Genomic DNA, 13,966 nt, shown 5'->3' on the forward strand with positions numbered 1-13,966 from the left:
CACTAGAGGCCCAGTGCACGAAATTCTTGCACTTGGTGGTCCCTCAGCCTGGCCTATGCCACTCACAGTGCAGGGAGCGGGCCTAAGCTGACAGTTGGACATCTTTAGCGCTGCCAAGGAGGCCGCTGTGGTTGCCAGCCGTGGGCATGGCTTCTGGCTGAGCTTCGCCCCCCCTGTGAGACCGCACTGACCACCAAGGGGGCAGCTCCAGCTTTGAGTGGGATCGGGGCCGAAATGGGCTCTCTGACATCCCCTGAGGGGTCTTGGATTGCAAGAGGGCGCAGAGGGACCCCACCAGTGCAGGATCACCGGGCCAGGGAGGGATGCAGGAGGTTGACCAGCCGGGGAGGGACCACTGGAGGGCTCCAGGGCTCAGTCCTGATCGGCCAGACCCCAGCAGCAAGCTAGCCTACTGGTCAGAGTGTCTGCCCCCTGGTGGTCAGTGTATGTCATAGCAACTGATCAACCGGTCGACTGTCTGCCCCCTGGTGGTCAGTGTATGTCATAGCAAGCAGTTGAGTGGCCTTAGCATATCATTAGTTTATTACGCTTTGATTGGTTGAACGGACGACTGGACACAGCATATTAAGCTTTTATTATATAGGATTTTTAGTGATTTCAGAGAGGCAGGGAGAGGGGGAGAGAGATGGAAACATCAATGATGAGAGAAAATCACCAATCAGCTGCCTCCTGCACGCCCCCTACTGGGGATCAAGCCCACAACCCAGGCATGTGCCCTTTATCGGAATTGAACCTGGGACCCTTCAGTCCATAGCCCGACGCTCTATCCACTGAGTCAAACCAGCTAGGGCTCTGTCTACTTTCTTACCTTACTGTTTGCATGGTATTTCTTTTTTCATCTTTTCATTTTCAACCTCCTTGGTCTTATGTTTAAAATATATAAGGTTAGGTTTTGCTTTTTAATTAATTCTTATAATTTTTGCCTATGAATTGGAGTGTTTAGTCCATTTATATTGACACATATTTTAGATGGTTTAAAATGGCCTTGCAGGCCCCCGAATCTTTGTTTATTTTAATGTATTCGTCTTTCTCTTTGTTCTTCAAATTGATTTGTGTTCATTGGTTCCTTCCATTTCCATTCTCTGTTTAGCCCTTCCAATGAATTTTCCATTTTAGTTTTTTTTCAGTTATAGAATTTCCAGCTGGTTCTTTTTTTGTAGTTTCCATTTCTCTGTAGATATTTCCTTTTGTTCATTGAAGGCTATTTTTAAAATTTTTAAGTATTTGCTAGCTAAGTCCAACATCTATTGGGGTTTTCTATTAACCGCTTTTTTTTTTTTTTTTTTGAGGATGAGTCTTTTCCTCTTTGCCTATCAAGTAATTTTTAAAATTATATACTGGTCCTCGTCAATATGTGATGGAGACCCTGGATTTTTTTGTTTTTCTTTGATGTTGATTTTTATTCTAACAAGCTGTCCAGTTGCTGATCACCCTTACCTTGTGCAGGCGTAGTTTTATACTTTATATGTAAATGTAGATACGTGAAAGACCAAGTTGTTTTCCAAATTCTTTTCATTGGCAAGAGTGAACCTCTCAACTCTAATCCCCTTTTGTTCTTTTAGGGCATGGTATTATTAAGCTTTGTTAGGGAGTTCTAGAGTAGGCCTTCGTTTAGAGTATAGTTCTTCCTCCTAATTTTACCTGGATGTCCAGAAAAGGTTTCTCCACTCTTTGTGACTGGAAATCAAACGTCCCTCCAATGCTGTCTAAATTGTGGTGTCTCTGTTCTGCTATCAACCCTGGAGCAGTTGCTGTCTGTAAACCTTTGGTACTTTCTCTTTGGATAGTACCCTTAGCCAAGGACTCACATGGTATTTCTAGGGACCTCCCTCTGCATAACTCTTTACTTTCCTGTTTTTTCGCTAGCATAATCCTTGTGCCTCACCTCTCTTGAACTCTGATCTCTGCTTCCTCAACTCAGCAGGGCCACTGTGCTTAGCTTAGGTGATCACTTGTATGCTGGTTGAGATAGTGTTTGGGTAATTATGGTGTTGACTTGGTGAATTTTTCTTCTCTCAGGAATTGTAGTCTTGTGCTGCCTATTTGACAAAGTCTGAAAGCAGTTAGTTCACATGTTTTGCTGTTTGGATGGTTGCTTACAGTGGGAAGGCTAGCAGGTACTAGTTACTCTACTCTGGCCAGAAGTGCATGGTTCTGAGTGATAACATATTTGTATTTATTGTTTCATGCTAAGACGTGTCTATCTCTTCTGTCAGTGATATGTTCAGGTCCATTCAACCAGGAACATTTCTTATGTGGGTTGAGGGTGTTCTCTTTACTAAAGAGGTACAGCACTTTATGATTTTCTAAAGTTTTATTGCATTTTATAAAGTATCAGATCTGTAAAATATCATATCTTTGCTAGGGAGAACATGAGCATTCCTTTGGTTGACCTTTATTTTAATCAATATAATAAAAATATTGATTCTATATGTGGATAGTACTTAATGAAAAATAACTAGAAATATTACCTGTTATTTTCTTATAACTGGAAATTATTTATAGTTTGGCCAATTATCAAATACAAAATTTTCCCCCCAGACATTTATTTATTCACCAAATATTTAGTGAGTGTCTCTATTCTGTTATTAACCCTATAGCAGTCACTCTCTGGTAAATCTTTGGTACTTTCTGGAAATATTACCTGTTGATTATTTTCTTATAACTGGAAATTCATAATTTGGCCAGCAATATAATATAATTTTTTTCACAGACATTACTTTTTTCATTAAATATTTAGTGAGTGTCTATTTTAATTGCCAGTGATGACATTGTACTTGGCACTGAGAGTACAATGGAGAATGAAACAGGCATGAGAAATCTTTACCTTCATTGAGCTTACATTCTAATATGGGAGACACAATAAATAAAAGGAAACAACATCAAAACATTATTAAGTATGGTATCTGCTAGGAAGGAAACATGTAGAGTTCTAGGGTAGGGAACAATGAATTCCTACTTTGGATAGGGTGGTCATCCATTTGAGGGGTTTATATTTCAGCTGAGTGAGGAAGGGCACATGTGGGAGGCAACCAGTTGACATGTCTCTCTCACATCAATGTCTCTGTCTCTCTCTTTCTCTTTCCCTCTCTCTTTCTCTCTTCCTCCCCCTTTCTACTCTCTCTAAAAATTAATGGAAAAAATATCCCCAGGTGAGGAGCAGCAAAAGAAAGTTAGGTCTTTACTTTTTATTAGGTAGCTGAGGATCATTTTGTTTTGTAACTAAAGTCTCTTAATAATAGCATTGTAATGATTTGTTCACCTTTCTCATAAAATTAAAATAATAATTTTTGTGTTTTAAAAATCATTAGGTTCGTCATAAAGCATCACAGAAGGTTTATGCTATGAAGCTTCTTAGTAAGTTTGAAATGATAAAAAGATCAGATTCTGCTTTTTTCTGGGAAGAAAGAGATATTATGGCCTTTGCCAACAGTCCCTGGGTGGTTCAGGTAAGCATACTAACTTTTATAAGTTTATTTCCTTCTTTTATAAGTGCTTATCATTCTTAATTATTGATTTTGTGTGCTAAATATCCTACATCTCCTTTACATAGTGACAGTGCAGTTATTTTTAATAAGATCTGATTTAATACGCTTGTTTAATGTTCCTAAGTAGTATGTCATATAGACATGACATACAATACTTACATTTTGTGTGTGGAAGCAAGTATTACTTGCAACTTTTTCTTTTTTAATTCCTTTATAAAGAATTGTGTTGGGTTGATTAAAAGTATGCCTACTCTTTGTTGTGATTTATGTAATAAAAACAATAATCGGACTATCTTAAAGGAAAAAAAGACTTCATGCAACAAGGATTTTGAAAATTCTGTTTCTACAGTCCTTTATATATTACCTATAATGTAAGACAGTCTTGAGGTTCCTAATTCAGCCTCATATTTGACTCTTAAGTAAGGAACTGATGTTCTATTTTATCTTCTTTTCAATTATATTCCTCACCGGCTTTGTTTTTCTAAAGATTTTTTTTTTTTAATATATTTTTATTAATTTTTTACAGAGAGGAAGGGAGAGAGATAGTTAGAAACATCGATGAGAGAGAAACATCGATCAGCTGCCTCCTGCACATCTCCCACTGGGGATGTGCCCGCAACCCAGGTACATGCCCTTGACCGGATTCGAACCCGGGACCTTTCGGTCCGCAGGCCGATGCTCTATCCACTGAGCCAAACCGGTTTCGGCAAACCTGTACCAATTTTTTTTTTTTAATATATTTTTATGTCTAAAGATTTTTTATACTAATATCTAATTTTACAAACATCTTGAACAAATGTCATGAGTAAGGTTAGGTATATACCAATGCATGTTCAGAATGCTTAAATGATCTGGGAGTTTGATATCTTGCTTGTGGAAGGCAATTTGGATGTAAAAAATATTGCCACATTGATGAATATGTAATTTAAAAACTTACATTATTGCTTTTTTTAATTATGTTGAGCCTCAACCCTTCTCCTCCTCAATTTTTTTATTATATTCAGTGAATAGAAATTCTGATAATGTGCAGCTAAAACTGATATATGATTATAACAAGTCATATATCATGGTAATTTACCTGATTAAGGAATAATTGTAATAAATTATTCCATTTTTAGCTTTAAATTGCTTTCATAGTATCAGAGTCATTGACATTTCTAGTTTATAATTTTGTAAATTGATATCTTTAATCTTTAATTCTGCTAAATGGACCTTTACAAAGTGTTCACTGGTATTGTGTGCTTGTGGCTATTGGAATGTCAGTGCTCCCAGGCATTCTCAGTGGATTGAGTCTGTACACACACACACACACACACACCCTCTGTTTTTTTTTATGTCCACTGTAGATATTGAAAATCATAAGTTCACATTGATGCTTCTTAATCTAACTCCATAGGGTTCATTTTAGTTTCATTCCTCTTTGTATTTGTGACCTTTTTTCTCCAGTTGTGCGAAATGAGGCTTCCATTACCTTTAATACATTTAAATAGTTGATCGGTCCACCTGGTGCAGCCTGCATAACCAGTGTCTATCTTTGCTGCCCCAATCTCCTCCATGAACCCCCACCCTCTTTTCTCTACTTGGGCTCTGATTCTTTCTTCCTGGATATCTTATCCCTTCTCATCCCTTTTAGGCTCTCATATCCCATGTCAGACTGCCCCTCTGCCTGGATGTCCTCATCACCCTGCTTGGGCCTTAGTAACCCATGGCAGCCATCCTCATGCAGGAACAGCCCTCCTTACACTGTAGAGCTCTGATACCAATGTGCAGCTCGTCTTTTGACTCCTTTAATAACATGTTTTGATGAATAGAAATGTATAACTCTTATGTAGTACAATTTAATAAAAGTTTTATGATGAATAACCTTTGGTGCATTTAAGAATTTTTTTTATTATCTTGATAATATCCTACCTTAAATTTGATGAAGATAATCTGTTATGTTACTTTTTTAAATTTTTAAAATTGATTTCAGAGGGAAAGGAGGAGGCGGGGAGAGAGAAACATCAGTAATGAGAATCATTGATTGGCTGCCTCCTGCACACCCCTCACTGGGGACTGAGCTTGCAACCCAGGCATGTGCCCTTGACTGGAATTGAAACCAGGACCCTTCATTCCGCAGGCCAACGCTCTGTCCACTGAGCCAAACCAGCTAGGGCTGTTATCTTTTTGACTTTTTGTTTTTTGCCTGTGATCACACCAGGATTGATTTTTTAAAATAGGGTGTTACATAAGGATTATGGGTGTGTGTTTTTGTTGTTTGTTTGTTTTTTAAGTGGAAGAGAGAAGGAAAGATAGAGAGAGAGATCAGTGTGAGAGAAACACATCCATGGGTTGCCTCCTGCACAAGCCCTGAACAGGACCCAGGCCAGGGAGGAGCCTGCAACTGAGGTACATGCCCTTGACTGGAATCGAACCCGGGACTCTTGGGTCCACAGGCCGACACTATCCACTGAGCCAAACTGGGTAGGGCAAGGATTATGTTTTATTTGTTTCCTTGTGGATATCTAGTTGTTCCAACATCACATTGGAAAAAAAAAACAAAACAGTTTTCCTTTTCCTATTGGTGTAGTTTGCCTCCTTTTGTAATACAATTGTCCATGTATGCATGGGTCTATATTGGGGTTTTCTGTTCCATTTAGTTGTTTTATTTGTCTATTCTTGCCACCAAGTACCACAGTGTTTTAATTAGTTCTTTTTAAATTGCTTGATATTGATTGAGCTTTTTAGATCTATGGGTTTAGAGATTTCATAAAATTTGGAAAAATTTTGGCCATTATTTCTTCAAGTATTTTTTTTCTGTCTCAGCTCTATCATACATAACTCTCAGCCTCTTTCTCAGACTTGAGTTACACGTATATAATCTCCTTGGTGTTGCCCAGATAGTCTCTTTATTTGTTGTTTTATTTTTTTCCTCGTCTTTTGTTGTTGCTCTGCTGTGCCTCATTTTGTATTATTTGTTTGAGCTATGTCTTTAAGTTAACTTATCTTTTCTGCTACAGTGTTCATTCTAACTTTAATCCCATCCTACCTGGCTACTTCATTTAGCAAAATTGTTACTGAGATTTATCCATGATGCAGTATATCAGTAATTCATTCCTTTTTAATGCTAAATAGTATTCCATTACATGATACATGATAATTTGTTTATCCATTCATCTGTTCAAGGACATTTGAGTTGTTTCCAATTTTTGTCCCTTGTGAATAAAGCTGCATTATTAAGTTACTTGCAGATCAACTCGTATAATTCAGTGATTTTTTTTAGGAAATTTACAGTTGTACACCTATCACTGAAATCTGATTTTAAAACCTTTTTACTATCTCCAGATGATAACTTGTACCCATTTAGAGTTATTTTCCATCTTCCTCCCATCCCCAGGCAACCACTAATGTGCTTACTGTCTCTATAGATTTGCCTTTTCTGGATATTTCAGGGAAATGGAATATACAGTAGTTGTCTTGGATCTGGTGTGTTTCCCTTTGCATACTGTTTTGAAGTTCATGCATAGTGCAGTATGTGTTGTACTTCATTTCTTTTTAGTGCTAAATAATATTCCATTGTATGGTATGGAATAGTAAAGAATATATTCTCTTTGTCCCCAGTTCCTAACACAGAACTTTTAAAATTGCTTGAATTTCCAGAGTGATAGGAGTGTCTTTGCTATGTTAATGAGGCAACTCCTGGTAGCCTTTTGATAGCTTTGAGATGAGATTGGTTGCCAGAAAGTACAAGCTGCTCAACCTCCAGGGAGGGGAAGAGAGTTGAAGGTTGAGTTTAATCACATGGCAATGATTTATTTAATGATGCCTATGTAATGAGACCCTAATTAAAATTCTGGACATTGGCACTCAGTGGAGCTTCCTGATTGGTTAACACATTGATGTGCAGAGTGTGATGCATCCTAATTCCACAAGGAAAAGGCACAGAAGCTGTGTGCTGTCTGTCTCCCAGACTTCCCCCTATGTGCATCCTTGGTAATAAACTGTGATCGTGAGTATAGTGCTTCCCTCTAAGTTCTGTGAGTCATCCGGGTGAATTATTGAACCTTAGGGGGTTATGAAACTCCTGAATTTTTAGTCCTTTAGTCAGAATGCAGGCCGGGGACCCTGGAAGTATGACTAATGTTTGAGGGGAGGGCGGTCTTGTAGAAGACTGAGTGAGCTCCTGTGGGGTCTGATGCTGACTCCCGGCGTTTAGCGTCAGGACTGGATTGCAGTGTACCTGGTGGGACGGAAACACCGTAGGTGCATTAGACTCAGTTTTGTTTGTCCATTTACTGATGGATAGCATTTGAATTGCTTCAACTTTGGGACTGTTATAAATAGTGAACATTTGCATACATGTCTTTTATTTCATTTGTCTAGACCAGTGATGGCGAACCTTTTGAGCTCGGTGTGCCAGCATTTTGAAAAACACTAACTTAACCCTGGTGCCGTGTCACATATAGAAATTTTTTGATATTTGCAACCATAGTAAAACAAAGACTTACATTTTTGATATTTATTTTATATATTTAAATGCCATTTAACAAAGAAAAATCAACCAAAAAAATGACACACGTGTCATAGGTTCGCCATCACTGGTCTAGACAGAGCATAAAAACTGCAAGATGAAGCATATCAGGGTTTAAAAAAACGACTAAAAGAAAACCCAGAGAGAATATCAGTTACCCATAGGACAACACCAAACAGATTACATATGTATAACTACAATCTGAGAAAGGGGTGGGGCAGAAGCTGAGAGAAAAAAATACTTGAAGAAATACTTGAAGTTTTCCAAATTTGATGAAATCTATAAACCTGTAGATCTAAGAACCTTAATCAATATCAAGCAAGTTAAATAGAACTAATAAAAACACTGTGGTACTTGGTGGCAAGAATAAAAAAACAACAACAATTACATGGAATAGAAAACCCCAATATAGACTCATGCAAATATGGGCAATTTTGTTGTTTCTTGAATTGCTTTATCTGTATGTCATGGTACTGGTTTTTCTAAAATGTTGATTTCTTGGTTTTGTTCTCTTTGTGGAAACCTTTTCTGTTTGCAATTGCTTGCTTCTGGGTGGAGTGGGACATGTTTTAGGATGGAATATGGATAGCTTTCCTGCTGAATTTGTGATTTCTCTGTCTCTTGGAAGTTAGTAGCAACCTAGCTTGGTGTATTATTTCTCTGGTCCCAATGTCACTATTTTAGTGTGGATGCAGGTAGCACTGCCACTTGCTGCTTATTATGAGCAAGAAGATGGAGAAGGGAAGAGAGGAGAAGGACCTGTTCCAAATGTGGCTACCAACTGCTCCCTCTCCCAGTGGAATGGGGCTCACTCCCTCTTCCTGTGGCCATTGAATCTGGTATCTTTTAGGTTTTTCTAAACTGCGACTACCTCCCCAGCTCCCTTCTTTGTGAGTTATGTGCAATAATTTGTTGTTTGTCTTATTCTTTTTCTCTTTTAAAAATATTTCTATTTAAATAGATTCCTATATTCTCTAAGAGGGAAAAATGATATGTTTATACATATTTTGTTAGTAAGTATGAAGAAGATACCCATATCAAAGTTTTGTCTGTTAACTATTTTTCCCTTAAAGATGTCCAAATCTAAAATCAAACATTTCATAAAATTCAAGTTGGTTTTGGATATAAAGTAATCTGTCTTTTTTTTCAATAATAAAAACAGTTTTGGGGTTTTGTTCTGTTTATGGTTTGACTTTTCTGTCTTAAAAATTCTTTTCCTTCCCATTTTATTTTTCAGCTCTTTTGTGCCTTTCAAGATGATAAGTATCTGTATATGGTAATGGAGTACATGCCTGGTGGAGACCTTGTAAACCTTATGAGTAACTATGATGTACCTGAAAAATGGGCCAAATTTTATACTGCTGAAGTTGTTCTCGCTCTGGATGCCATACATTCCATGGGTTTAATTCACAGAGATGTAAAACCTGACAATATGCTTTTGGATAAACATGGACATCTAAAATTAGCAGATTTTGGCACATGTATGAAGATGGATGAAGTAAGTTATAAGCAAGTAAAAAAATGCTGGGTTGTTTTTTAGAAACAAAAATAAAAGAAACACTTCAAATTGGGATTTTATAGTTTTAAACAAAGATAAATTTAGTTTTGCTTACTGTGTATGACTCAATGCATTTGTCCTCTCTCCTGCCAAAGCTATGTCAGCAGTGAAGTTCTGTTGGTAGCAGTTTATATCACTTATATGAATAATAAATGAATTAGTTGCATTTATGTGTGTGTGTGTTTACATGCATCTTTTTCTCTTTATCTCTGCTATTTACCCAGACAGGCATGGTGCATTGTGATACAGCAGTTGGAACACCTGATTATATATCACCCGAGGTTCTGAAATCACAAGGGGGTGATGGTTACTATGGGCGAGAATGTGATTGGTGGTCTGTGGGTGTTTTCCTTTTTGAGATGCTGGTGGGTAAGTAAATATTTAACATTCTTTTTCAAAACCCATCTTATAACACTTTAGTTCTAGTTCACAAATTTTGGACTATAAGGAAATTAATTGCATGTGTCCTAGGGAAGAAGTAGAATTTATGAAAACTTTGAATTAGTAATGTCTGATATGACAGATTATTAATTGGAGAATTAAAACCAAACCTTATACTGCCAAGTTGAGTAGAATAGGAAAGGAAAGGAAAGTATGCTGCTGGGAAATACTCCTCAAGTAGACCTTTTGAAATTGCTTTTGATGACCATCCAGTGTATGTAGCACTGATCTTGCTGTATGCTTAGTATTATGGCATAGTGTGACCTACTATGTTTTAGACCTTTGTCTTTGTAGTGTGTCTCTGTATTCACCATATGTTGACAGGTAAACAGTCCATTCTCCCCACCTCTGGCCCGATCTGATGATGCATTAGGTCTGTCTTGTAATCATTTGAAAGTAGAATGTATTCTATTATTTGTGTAGATTCTCCAAACGATTTAGAAAATAATGTATTTTGTAGGAAGTCTCATAGCTCATTTGAAGAGATTTAAATTTCTGCTACTGTTTACAACTCTGAAAGATAAATTTAATGAGTTTAAATGACATTGATTTGCAGTATTCTGAGCTTGCTCTGGTGCTTGCTCAGGTTGGTTGGCACTGGAGTTCATTTAAAGGATTCTGTTGCAATTAAAAATGGCACTAGAAGCCCAGCTGGTCTGGCTCAGTGGTTGAGCATCCATCCAGGAGCCAAGAGGTTACAGTTCGATTCCAGGTCAGGGCACATGCCTGGGTTGTGGGCTTGGTCCCTAGTAGCGGGTATGTAGGAGGCAGCCAATCCTTGGATGTCCTTCTCTCATCATTGTTTCTCTCTATCCCTCTCTCTTCCTCTAAAAAATAAATCAATAAAAACATACTTTTTAAAATGTCACTAGAAGAATCAAATTCAAAGCTTTCCTCCGTGCCCCTTTGAAAACAAATAAAAACTACTTACCTGAATACCCCTTTTGAAGTTTTGGATTGGCTGCTTGGGAAAGTCTGTCTTATACTAAAGTGACTTGTAGTTGAAGTATTCTAGCAGGACATTTAACCCTGTGGCTTTAGATGAGAACTGGCCAAAATGATACTTTTCAGCATTTTCTGTCTTTACACTTGTTTGAATATCTCTTTATCATAGTCATTAGTCAGCAGGAACACTGCACTGGGAGACCATTTCTGCCATTTTCAACTCTAGATTTGTGCCATTGTAGGCAAATCACATGTCATCTTCTGGGCCCGGCTTCCTCGTATCTATAATAATAAAAGCATAATATGCTAATTAGACCAGACAGCCGAATGACCTTCCCGATGAAGCCGGGGCTGCAAGGGCTGAGCCCCTTGCATGAATTTCGTGCATCGGGCCTCTAGTATAAAATAATAGGGCTGACCCTGGCCAGTGGGGCTCAGTGGTTGGGGTGTCACCCCAAGTACTGAAGGTTCTCAGGTTTGATTTCTGTTTAAGGGCATATTCCTGGGTTGTGGATTCATTCCCTGTCTCCTGGTCAGGGGGTGTGCAGGAGGCAACCAGTCGAAGTGTCTCTCTCACATCAATGTTTCTCTCTCTTTTTGTTCCTCTCTCCCTCCCTCCCTCCTACCTTCTCTGAAAAGCAGTGGGAAAAATATTCTCTGGTGAGGATGAATAGATAGATAGATAGATAGATAGATAGATAGATAGATAGATAGATAGCTGGTCTAATTCTTAGAGCTGCACTGTCTAGTCCAGTGGTTCTCAACCTTCTGGCCCTTTAAATACAATTCCTCATGTGGTGACCCAACCATAAAATTATTTTCGTTGCTACTTCATAACTGTTATGTTGCTACTGTTATGAATCGTCATGTAAATATCTGATATGCAGGATGGTCTTAGGCGACCCCTGTGAAAGGGTCATTCGACCGCCAAAGGGGTCGCAACCCACAGGTTGAGAACTGCTGGTCTAGTCTGTCATGATGAAAATGGTTTATATCTGCGTCCACTGTTCTAGGCACTGGCCACATCGAGCACTTGAAATGTGGTTGGTGCACTAGGGAAGTGATTTTTTCATTTGTTTAGTTGCAGTTAATTTAAGTTGGTGCATGTGACTAGTATAACAGAGTTCTAGAGAATAATCTCAAAAAGCTGATCCGTGATCTAGCTTAAGCATTAGACAGGACTCTGATCTGACCTCACTTAGTAATCTTTTTCTTTAATTATTTAGTAAATTGTTTCCTGTCCCATTATTTAAAACTTCCTACAAAATTCTAGAGTTATATTTAGCCCTGATTTTTTTACTCATAAGGGTTGATGATTCATTGGTATGGTTAAAATTTAAATATATTGGTGTGCACCTTTTTGTTTTGTCTGAAACTTTTGGCCCATAACCATTCATTTTTTCATGCATGTGTCAAATTTAAACTTAATGTACTTAAATATTAGATGAAAAGTGTTTAATTTGCTTTCTCTATTACACTCAATGTCTTATTTCTTGGAATTTTAGGGGATACTCCATTTTATGCAGATTCACTTGTAGGAACATATAGCAAAATTATGGATCATAAAAACTCACTATGTTTCCCTGAAGATGCAGAAATTTCTAAACATGCAAAGAATCTCATCTGCGCCTTCCTAACAGAGAGGTAATATACATTGAATGTCTTTGTAGAGATGGCTCCTTTTACTTTTACATTTGTAGAAATGAAACTTATTTACGTATGAAATCAGTCTCTTTATCTAAATGCATTTAATTCTGGATTAGCCATTTTTTTTTTTTTTTTTTTTTACTGCTAAGCTTGGTGTTGGGTTACACTTAATCATTTTGTATGTGCAGCCTAATTGTAATTTAACTCTAACCTTAACCCTCATGTCTAAAATGAAAAAAATAATGCATTTGAGAGAAATAAAACTTTTGTATTATTCACATTTCCTCTAAGGTGGCTTGAGCCATGTTACCCTTGATTGTACAGTTTTTGTAAGGAGTATTTTGTGCAGATAAATACTGAACAGGTTATAATCTTAAAAACTGAGCTGGGAGTGCCTCCTTTCCAACCGGTTTTTATTTGCATTTGAATATGAACAAGTCTGTCCTAGTAATTCTATATTTCTTAAAACAAAATAGACGAACAGCATTTTGAAAACCTGCCTCAAAGAGAACAACTAGAAAGTTATTAAGAGTTTCTTCCTTGGCCTCTCCATTCAATTCTTCTCTGGTTTCTCTTCTATATTTGTGAGTCATCATATCAAAGCACCAACACATACAAGAGGGTACTTGCTCCCCCATCCAAATTTGACTTACTAGCTTTATGGCTTAAGGATATTATTTTACTCTTCTTGGAAATAATTTTATTCATCCATAAAATCATGGGATCAGAATAGATTAAAGTAAGGGCATTTGTAGCTCTAAAATGCTATGATTCCTTATGTTTGTTAGCTAGTTGCTATTATAAGAAATTCTATAGTGACTATCCTCATACAATCATCTTTGCATACTTTTTGTAGGATAAAATCTTAAAGATGGAATTCTGGGAATTGAGTGATGTTGCAAAATTGACCTAGAGAAGCCACATCAGGGAATATTTTCAACAATAATTTTTCCTCATTCTCATCAAACTGAATATTATGAATTTTTTCATTTTTCCATCTGAAGCAAGAAAAGTTATTTTTATTGTTCCTCATTAAAGAGGTTAATCATTTTTACATGTTTACCAATCATTTGTAGAATAAAACTTTAAGATTTGTTAATTATATGATTAATGTACAATCCATGCTGTTAAACTCAAAACAAAACCTGTATCATGTTTTGACTTGATGGGATGATCATAATTTGTGCTGAAAGATCAAATATAAAATAGGATATAGCATATGTTATTGAAATGAGTATCATTCATGAAAGATTTGTCTTAGCAATTTATTGGGAGGGAGGTTGCAGTAAAGAATGATTGTAGGTAGAGAAAAGATATTTTGAAAATAATTTAATGCCATTAGTGTGGCTAGGAGCA

General features: G+C 37.2%; 1 protein-coding gene across 1 annotated transcript in view; it reads left to right on the forward strand.

Annotated features, from left to right (window-relative positions):
- Nucleotides 1-13,966, forward strand: part of ROCK2 (Rho associated coiled-coil containing protein kinase 2) — a gene marked incomplete at its 5' end in the record, with an annotated part of 87,692 nt that overhangs the window by 38,174 nt on the left and 35,552 nt on the right. The window contains 4 exons of the mRNA XM_081100832.1: nucleotides 3,333-3,470; nucleotides 9,257-9,517; nucleotides 9,802-9,946; nucleotides 12,469-12,607. Of these exons, the coding sequence (XP_080956958.1) occupies nucleotides 3,333-3,470; nucleotides 9,257-9,517; nucleotides 9,802-9,946; nucleotides 12,469-12,607 (683 nt within the window). The remainder of the gene's footprint in view (nucleotides 1-3,332; nucleotides 3,471-9,256; nucleotides 9,518-9,801; nucleotides 9,947-12,468; nucleotides 12,608-13,966) is intronic.

The sequence above is a fragment of the Myotis nattereri genome (genome assembly GCF_964212035.1).
Source record: "Myotis nattereri genome assembly, chromosome: 10".
NCBI lineage: Eukaryota > Metazoa > Chordata > Mammalia > Chiroptera > Vespertilionidae > Myotis > Myotis nattereri.